The sequence below is a fragment of the Juglans regia genome, chromosome 7 (assembly GCF_001411555.2).
Source record: "Juglans regia cultivar Chandler chromosome 7, Walnut 2.0, whole genome shotgun sequence".
Taxonomy (NCBI): domain Eukaryota; kingdom Viridiplantae; phylum Streptophyta; class Magnoliopsida; order Fagales; family Juglandaceae; genus Juglans; species Juglans regia.
The window spans coordinates 39,516,129-39,526,331 of NC_049907.1; the positions used below are offsets into that span (position 1 = coordinate 39,516,129).

At 36.4% G+C, this 10,203-nt stretch overlaps 1 protein-coding gene across 4 annotated transcripts; it reads right to left on the reverse strand.

Annotated features, from left to right (window-relative positions):
• Positions 1 to 2,468: 2,468 nt before the first annotated feature.
• Positions 2,469 to 7,157, reverse strand: LOC109021835. Of its 4 annotated transcripts, none has more exons than XM_019004554.2 (11): positions 7,044 to 7,157; positions 6,780 to 6,915; positions 6,577 to 6,671; positions 5,442 to 5,595; positions 5,064 to 5,344; positions 4,772 to 4,981; positions 4,573 to 4,665; positions 4,257 to 4,352; positions 3,516 to 4,139; positions 3,300 to 3,437; positions 2,469 to 2,954 (listed from the first exon to the last, which is right to left on the reverse strand). In XM_019004554.2, the coding sequence occupies exons 2-9, from the start codon at positions 6,892 to 6,894 to the stop codon at positions 3,783 to 3,785; spliced, it is 1,401 nt and encodes a 466-aa protein (XP_018860099.2). In that variant the 5' UTR covers positions 6,895 to 6,915; positions 7,044 to 7,157; the 3' UTR covers positions 2,469 to 2,954; positions 3,300 to 3,437; positions 3,516 to 3,782. The 4 variants fall into 4 exon arrangements, with proteins under 4 accessions (XP_018860099.2, XP_035547864.1, XP_018860101.2 ...); XM_035691971.1 differs by having other exon boundaries at positions 7,014 to 7,061; XM_019004556.2 differs by lacking the exon at positions 7,044 to 7,157 and having other exon boundaries at positions 2,469 to 2,642; positions 2,736 to 2,954; positions 6,780 to 7,012.
• Positions 7,158 to 10,203: the final 3,046 nt, after the last annotated feature.

Sequence of the window (10,203 nt, forward strand, 5' to 3'; positions counted from 1 at the left end):
TGGCATACGGCCCAACCACGAGTATAATGGTGGTTTATAACCCTACCATGGGGATAAAACATGACATACGACCCAACCACGGTTATAATGATAGTTTATAACCCTAACACGGGGGTGAAATGTGGCATACGACCCAGCCACGTGTATAATGATTGTTTATAAACCTACCACAGGGTGAAACATGGCATACGGCCTATCCATGGGTATAATGGTGGTTTATAACCCTACCACGGGGGTGAAACATGGCATACGGCCCAGCCACAGGTATAATGGTGGTTTATAACCTTACCACAGAAAGTAAATATGGTATTTATCCCGATGCAATGCTCCAATATGATATGAAGATGATGTCTCAGTTTATAATATGCCGAAAGATTTTTGAATAAGAATGTTTTTCTGAAAGTTTCACTCTGATATTTTGTAACAAGTTTTGTTTATGCATTCTAAAAGTAAATATGTTGTTTTTGTATTCTGAAAGTAAATGTTTTGTTTTGTATACCGAACTTTATAAATGGTCATGTTTACACGCTAGTATAAGTTCTTTCCTTACTGAGTAGTTGTTGATAACTCACTCCTTATCTCCATAATATTTTTTAAATATTTTGATGGTTCAGCTGAGGATCAAGATTATAAGGTATTGGGTGAGATGATTTAAGTATAGTGAATTAAGCATAGAAAGTTTTTATGAGCATTGACGATTTTTATTAAGAAATTTTATTGTGTTACGATGACTTGACATTTTGAAAAATTGGTTATATTGAGGAAATTAGTTTGAATCGAAAATTTTATATGATATTGAAAATTTAGAGTCTTTTATTATATTGTTGAAATGTGAGTTTAAGTGGTAGGAAGTAACTCTTCGACCTGTGTGGGACCGGGGCTTTACAGTTGGTATTAAAGCCAGGTTTGAAATTCTACATACTATAATAAGGTGTTTGATGACATTTAAGGTTTTAGAATTTTGTATGCATCAAGATGTGATTTTAAAGATATTTAGTTTGAGCATCTGTAGACTCATGGTAGGTGGCCTACGAAATATGAGGTTTTAGAGTCGTAGATTTTAAGAATTGATTTTTATGACATTTGAGGTCTTAGAATCTACAGGTGTTAAGGATTGTGTTTTATGAAATTTGAGGTTTGAGGTTATACAGATCTTCTTTTAACATATGAGGTTTTGAATATCTAAGGGTTTAAGTAATTTGGATGAGATTAAAGGTCGTAGGATTTCTCGGACTATAAGATATGATTTTTGACGATGCGTAAGGTTTTAGCACTTGTGTGCCTCTGGAATGTGTCCCACAAATTTTGTGACTTTTGATTTTACATATTTTAAGGATATGATTTTTTTATGACATCTGAGATTTTAGTTCCGGTAGGCATAATTCTATGGAATGGTTAGATGTGAGGTTTAGTTAATCTCAGATGTATGAGTGAGATACAATGTGTTTAAGACTATAAGTTGTCAGAATGCACAGCGGAAACCTGATTTTTGGTAATATGATGGTTTGAGAGTTTATATTTACTTTTGTATGAAGTTATTATATTACGTGGAGAGCTTGAAATTTATTATTAGGTTTTTAATTACATCCTTGAGGTGTAGATTCTAAGGACATGCATAATTTTTAAGCGATGTTAGTTTCGACATAATTATTGAGGATTAAATTAGGCGCGGAAACAGATTACGTTAGGCGTAGCAAATTTACTAAACAGTGCATTCCAGTATTGATTCCCAAAACGACAACCCCATTGTTTCCTTTCCAAAGTTGTGTTCTCACCTTCAGTCCAAAATGTTGCACTTCACTAAGCAACCCAACGACACCGTATCGAGTTTAGTTTCCTCACCCTTAACACTTCTCGAACACACCTCAATTCCCTTAGTTTTGTCTTCCTCTCCCGAAATCTCTAGGTTCTTCACATCTACCGACGCAAATGCCCAAGTCGCACCAATTTCGTCGGAAATAAAGGCATCATTCGCTGCAAATAATGCATTCTTAGCGAAGAATGCTCTGCGCTGCCAATAAGCTGAATATTCGTTAGTGGCACAAAATGGTGACGGGCATATATAAATGCTGGGAATTCTTTTTTTTTTTTTTTTTTTTTCCCGCTGGAAATAAATAGGTTAGTTATTGTGGCGATGTCAATGTCTTCGGCAATTGTTCCCACTCGGCCCCATTTCTTGTTACGACGATTTTGACCTGTCGCAAGAAATGTGCTTCTCGCTGCTAACACTTTTCTTGATGCATTGATTAATTAATTCTCTGCCATAACCTTGCAGAAGATTTGTGTATTTTGATTAATTCACATTTGCTCTGAAATTTGTCCATTCACTCAATTCCCACAAATTTAACCAAAAATTTAAATACATGCATTAGAAATGCATTATTCTTAACATGTCAATGTTACTGCCTATGATCCTTTGAATAAATTCTGGACAGACATTCAAAATAAATTTGAAATTAAACTTGTAATCTGTATAATAGAAAGTCATAGGATCAAGAGGAAAATGGGTGATCGACAACACGGTAAAACATGGTATCACTTCATTCCTGGAATGTCAGACAACATAAGGGGCAACGATGGGAAAGCTAATACATGTCATCTAGGCCCCAATTTCATACCCTATTGGAAGGAATTATAAGAACCTGACACCATATGTAACAAGGAGATACACATTATAACGAAAGAAACTAGTGAATTAAGTCTTACGTATATATTAAGGCGTAAACATAAACAACCTTGACTGAGGCAATGACAAAGCATCTGAAGGCAGGGCTGGGTGAATGTTCTTCAGCAGCAACTGGAGTATATCATTTCTCATAGTGAACTCTAGCTCAACTAGCATCGAACTCATTCGCCAACTTTGTTAAATGAAACCAACAACTCCAATGTGGGATGCTACTTTTCTCTCCCTCTTCTCATTTCTGTTTATATACACCCACATGAATCGGCTGCCTCTGTGAGAAAATAACATACCCAAAAGTAAGTAAACATCACTTAATATATATCCTAAAGCTCCAGCCATCAAATCATACAGAAGCAAGAGATAAGAATATGCAATGCCCACAATTCAACTTTCATTTGGAGTTCACTGAACGTTGTGTAAATACTAAATACCCTAGCCATGTCACTAGAATTCACCGCAGCAAGTAATTTCCTGGCATAATGGGCCTACCAAGATTGGGGGTGATGTATTACTAGCATCTTTTGACCCACAATGAACATCAAAATCAGATGCTTACCATAATAAGTCCAAAAAAAAACCGAATTCCTCACAAAAATATAGTTCTATTGCACATTACCAAGTTGATGTAGTCTGGACACCAAAAATGTGGCAACTTCTGCATTTACATATAATTAGTGTCAGCTTGGCTGGGTCCATTTATCCACCAATCTCTAATGTTAGAGGGAAACCGAAAACCATGATAAACTTCCTCTACCTGCTACAAAATCCAGTTAGGGTAACATTCCAGTTATTTAAGAGTGCACAAAATGTATAATTTCATGACAATACTTACATGAATATCCAGACATTTCTTGACTTTAATTGTGGGCCCCAAACCAAGTTCATACCTATCAATGCCCCAAGTTGAGGCACAAAACTCCAACTAAGTTCAAAATAATGCCCCAAACTAACAAAATATAGCACCATGGAACACCCCATTCCTCCCACACGAATATATATATATATATATATATATATCAAAATAACACCCTGCCATCATAAGATTCATAACCCTCTCAAAAAACACAAAAAACAAAGGACCAAGACTCTACAGCTTGAACTAAGCAATCCCATGAGTCTCCCTATGAGACTCTCCATGGGATTGTCTTTCCGAGATATAGCTGTTTATGAACTTCTCATACTCAAGTTGCCTTTCCAACAGTAATCTCACATCTCCCCTCAATTCCTCAAGTTGACTCTTGTAAGAGTCAGCCGCTTTTTTATGTCGTTCCACTGCAGCAGCATATTCTTTCCACAGTTCACGCTCAGCTTGTTTTGTAGACTCTGGTATGACCATCTCTCCTAGACCTCTATCATACCCTGGTCTACTTCCTAGGACCTCCTTAAAAATAGAAGCTGCTGCCTCGTTAGTACGTTGTTCAGGTTCTAATTCATCCATCTTACCAACCATCTCTTTCTGCACAAACACAATGATGAAGTAGTGTTTAATCAGTTCCTTAGGCCATTTCATAATAATATTGAAAAATGTAACCAGCATACAAGGGTCCAGGCTTAAAGGGATTTTCAATCTCACGTAAAGGTCTTCTGTGGTGGATGTCACGAATTGATCCTTCTTCTTAGACCAACGAACATCCTTGTAGAAGTTCACCAAGTTTTCATTTCTCGAACGCTGTATGTACCATGAGGGTTGTTAGCCGATGTATTAGCAAAATACATGATTTATTGAACCCATCTACTCTAGATACACAAGTAACCAGATCAAACATTATGGCTCGTGAGTTTTTTAAACTTATACCACACAGGAACAGATTATAACCACATTACTTATATATGTGAAGAACCTGATCTTATACTGACTTTAGAACATAAAAACATGATTTAAGTTATACCTTCTCCTCCAGGATCCTCACAAATGACTTGCGACCCGCTGTGTGATTAATTTTCAGCCTCTTACGATTCTCTTTATTTTGTTCAGACATTTTCTGCCATCATCTTCCCAAAGTTATCAATATACGAAACATTAACAACCAACAAAAGTGCTATTAATTTAAATACTTAATCCCAAGGCTATGTGGGATTAGCCAATACCTTGAAGGCATCACTTCCCCATCTCCCACATAATTTAACCCAAATGTGGGGTTCGACCAAGCTAGTCCCATTGGCTAATGCTTCTTCATGGCTGCCATACTTCAAATACTTCATGTGCAGCTCATGATGGAAGGCATTGAATCTCTTACGAAGCTGTTTCCAAACTGTCAATTGGTGATTCTTTAACTCCCAATCCAATTCGAAGTCATCCTAAACGTAGCCAATTCATATACCTAAAAATTAGCTCTCCACTTTATATGACATTTTTTAAATGCACTTATTAATGGCTTACCCGGACTCGTTCTATCAGCTCATCCTTTTCGGCCTTGGGTACATCAGTCCATCGTGCGTAACTCATATCCGCATGATGTTTCAATATCCATGTCACCCGTGTGGTGAACATGGTTGCATTCTCGCAACATGGTGCTGTTTCCCCTCCATTGATTTTCAAAGGTATTTTTCCGTGCTTCCGAAACTTCTCAAATTCAGTGCACTTGGCAGGCCCGCGTCCACGTTTCTTAGTAGGCCCGTTTAAGGGTACTTGCACTGCGTCAGAGTCCCCTCTAGTGCTATCTGCACAAGCCATGACAATTCAGAAACAAGTTTGATCATATATCTAATCCCTCCTTACTAGTGATCAGAAAAAGTGTTGGCGTAACATTTGGCTTACCATTCAATTCCCTATTTGTGGGGGCATCTGGCATTGGCTGCAAAAATTCAATCTTGAAAACTATGCTCGGTGGCTGAGTTGAGTCATTAGAGCTAGAATCACCCTCACCTCTACTGCCTCCACCTCGTCCAGTTTGCGCCATTTGTTCTCCAAACTTGACAAATATAAATTAGTAGGATGTCAGGTTTTGTACATCAATCCCATTCATAAAGATCGAGCAAACCCAGATTTGTAGCTTAATCATACAAATCAGATTGCACTGCAAAACCCATTATGAAATCCAACTACAATAATGCAACACCATACCCAAGAAATTACTTAAACATCATCTAATTTATAATCTATTTGACCACTGCACCTAACTGAATTAAATACCAGAAGAGTGATGTTTGTCCATGCTCCCCACTCTTTGCAACTAACATTAATCCAACTACCGTACAATAACGAATATAATCCATAAGTTTACATCTTTCCTATAAATCAAAATATATCTATGGACACTTTAATGAATATAACGTTTACTGTTCTAATATACCACCATATCAATGCAATATCTTGCAGTAATAGTCACCGAGTTTGACATCGACCAAACAACAATTTCTAAAAGTTATCCACAAACATAGATAGGAAAATGGGACAGATCATTTGTCCACACACAGACAGAACATGCTACATGAATTGTATCCATATTTTGGCTGTATGTAATGGATTCTTGTTCAATATCCATATTTTTCTCTTCATAAAAACCGAGCTAAAGGAGGCCTGTGCAATATTTTACAGATTCAAATATATGGATGGATAACTTACTGAACCTTGCGACAACCCAATGAAGATGCTTAACCAATAACCAGCCACCTAAAGCCGACAACTATAAAGGTCAAGACTGTCACTAATCAGACAACCATAACCAAAACACAAGGGAGAGTGCACCCAGGAAATAGAAATTGTAAGAACCAAATAAAATGTGTAGTAACTTGAATATAATACATGCATGTTACCCAACTTGAAGATGTGGACTCAACCTAGCAGGAACCATCAAGAAATTTAAGAAGGGGCTGAGAAAATATGAGAGACAAAGTCACCCTATGCCGCAATACCCATCCTAAATATAACCCAGCACCAGAAAAGAAATTACCTGGTGGATACTTGTTACAGAATCTTCTTCTCTCCAAATCAGACTTGGTGTGGGTTGCAGGATCACGAGCTCTATATGCAAATAGACTTCCACCTCTGTAAGGAAAATATACGTGTTCTGTGAGTAAGACCAACTTTATAGTGTACTTTCAAGTTTCAGGTATGTTAGAGCCAAAGAAACCGAGGAGAAATTTACAGTTTTACCCCTTAATTCTGGGTAGCGGGAAACTTTCCCTCCCCTGCAGCAAGCATTCGGTTCTCCCCCCACCCCACAAAAATAAAGAAAAATTCCCATGTCGCCGAAGTTGAGAGGAAGCATTCATTGGGAAAGAACCTGCAACTGCACAAGTTAAAAAGCAAATGTATAAAAATTAAAACTATATGTAAAGCCCAGTAGTATTAATTACACCCAACGTGAATTTTGCAATGGAATTGTACTTGGGTAGATATCGAAGATGGTATTCTTACGCGGAGGCCATCAATTTATACTGGTGAAAAGTACATTCATATTAAACATTAGTATCCTGATTCTCTCCAAAAACTTAGCAACGTCCATAATTTTGAAGAACGCCGATATTGCTGTGAATCTTAGGACTGGTTTGAATTCATAAATTAGATAAGATGGTTTTAGATAAAATATAAAAGTTAAAAAAATATTTTTAGAATATTAATTTTTAATATTATTATTATTTTAAAATTTTAAAAAAATTAAATTGAGATTTGAAAAAGTATTTAAATTGTTTATTATATTTTGTATGATAATTTAAAAAAAATTATAATGATTAAATGAGATGAAATAAAATACTTCCTGAGCTCAAACCGGACCTTATTATTATTCCAATTAAGATAATAATTATCATAAATGCCTGTCTTTCCTTTTTTGGAGTATATAAACTCAACGACAGTGAGCCATCCAAAATTTTTTTCATGGCCTATGGAACTTATCTTTACAGATTCCTGGATAAGCAATACCTACAGATTACCCACTTCAGTCAGGACCTTCCCATGCCTTTATTGACCTTCTAAATTAACACATGCATTTAGCATCCAATAGGTTCATCCCTGCATTTGTCATCCAACAGGTTAACCAAATCTGCTCTTGAATCGGCATTAATGTGCAGCAGAGGTATGCAACTATTTCATTGGGAGAGAACGGACGAAGCTGCCAACAACATGGGAAATGAAAGAAGCAACTTTTCTCCTAACTTGTTCTACCTGAAAACTTCAAACCATATAATTTTAACCTGTTGTTGTAAATTGATTTAAAGAACAATAAAGAAAAGAAAGGTAAAGGATAATTCTGTTGAGGAAAAGTAAATTTTTTTTTTTTTTAAGCTATGGGAATTGTTTATTGAACATTTCCTTATGAAACCTTAAAATAGCCTAAAAAACCGACAATCCAATTCACTAACGTCCTAACATATAGCTTATTCATATTCTTAAATTAATGTTACATCTCCCAACATTTTTGTTGCTCACTTGACTTGCTTCGCAGAAGGGTATGGAAGAACATAAAGTTTTAGGATCACCTGAATGCAACTCATAAAAGCTCATGACACTACAGCGATTTTCCTCTCCTGTTTCCTCCTCCTCCAGCGATTTTCCCTTGGACTCGGGCCCCAATAAGGTAAAAAACATACCCAACATATTGATCCCACCGAGCACAAGGAGTCATGTATTCTTCACTCCAATACTAAAAAAAAAAATAGATGGATAGTAAAACAATAATAAATGAGATGTAAGAGTACTATTATTATCCATTTCTGAACGAGGAAAATCTTTCGAACTAAAAGTTTACTTTTTTAAGTAATTGCTTTTAATATCAATTTCATACTTCAACTATAGGTTGTCAATGTATACGGCTGAGTACTCTAAATACGAAAATACCTTAGTTGGAAATAATTTTTGCACGTGTAACAATCACTTTGGGTGTATCTGACTCGGATTGGTGCATAACCTTCGAAGTTTACAACTAAAAATCGAGCTGGGATTGGATTAGGAAGGAAATAAATAAACCCAAATCGGATTTGGGTCAGCTTGGACTGCATGTGTTTATTATTCAAACAGGTTGGGTATGGGTTGGGCTATAGCTGCCCAAACCGACCTGATACATACATACCTTTTCTATTGCCGAATCTAAACGTCTACGACCGGAGGCTAATTTGGAAAATAAAAAATAAAAAATCTACATATCCATGATGACTTTTCCTAACTCTCCTCTTATAACGTTTAGACAGTAAATTGAGATAAAATAAATTAAAATTAAAATTAAAAATTAAATAAAATATTATTAGAATATTAATTTTTAATATTATTATTATTTTAAAATTTTAAAAAATTTATATTTTATACCAAAATTTGATAAAGTCGTAATGATAAAATAAGATGAGATGAAATATTTCTTGTATCCAAACAAGGCCTCAGTGTCATAATCACAATTCACAGCCAGACCAAGCGAAAGATGTTTCACGGTAGCCACCCCCACACATACGCAATTGGTGATGGAGATAAGATTCCCAACTCTCAAGCTCAAAAGTCAACAAGAATGAAAGAAGTACTCACCCCCATTACGAAAAAGAGAGATTGTGTTTGGTCCATTTCCATTGTGGTAGTAGAAAGAATACGCATCACAAAAGCTAGCTAGCGTGAGGACCACTCTGCAAGTCATGCACTGGCTTTTAGCGCTTACTTTGAATTTGTATGTGAATACTCAAGTAGCAAACACAGCAAAAGATAATGGTGAAATCTGGTTGATTTAAGTTCACTTTGGACGTGCTTAAAGTGGATGTGTGGGCGAGTTGGGACTAGTTTTGAGTGGTCCATTATGGAATCATGCACTTTATATTGCTACGAAAGTCTAATCAAAATCTGGCTGAGGTCCGTGCGAGAGAAGCATGAGGATATGGATGGTGATAAACGGTGCAAAAAAGAAAAAGAACGTTCCTGGTTTTGGGACCATGGACGGCAACTTTTGTTCTTAATTTGTCTTGTCCCACAAACATACATTAGTGCTATATCCCTTGTCATTCGAAATATATAGGCCAATGACCAAATACCATTTTAGCGACTCACATCGACTTTTTCTCTCTATTCATTATCATAGACAAACAAAAGTTCGTCTTCTTTTGATTCATTGGATCTCAGTTAGTAATGAAACGAAAGCATCACTTCCATGGTAGCCCCAAAATCATCTACGAAAAGTTGCGGTAAAACTAATGCATATGCAACGCTGTAGGCAATTGGGCAACCAAAATCAGTCAAGTAATTGTCGGCGAGCTCGCTAGTTAACAAGCTGGAGCACAGAACTTGCTTCTAATACCAGTTCAAATTGAAGCAGAGCTCGATAGATCCAACTATCCAAGAGTCTTAACTAGTTTCAGCTTGATCACAAATTACTCGGACCGAAAGCTCTGACCCGAGGTTTCTATTGTTGGGACTGGGGCGTGTCATCTCAAAGCTTACCAATGTTGATATCGATTATCATAGCTATACATCCAACCTAGCCAATTAGTGACGAAAGAAATTCTTGGATCATCCAGTCTTTGCATCTGATCCGACTGATATCATTTAAGTTGCGGCTTTACTTTTGGAAGATCAAACCAATGCATTTCCACTTGAAATAGAAATC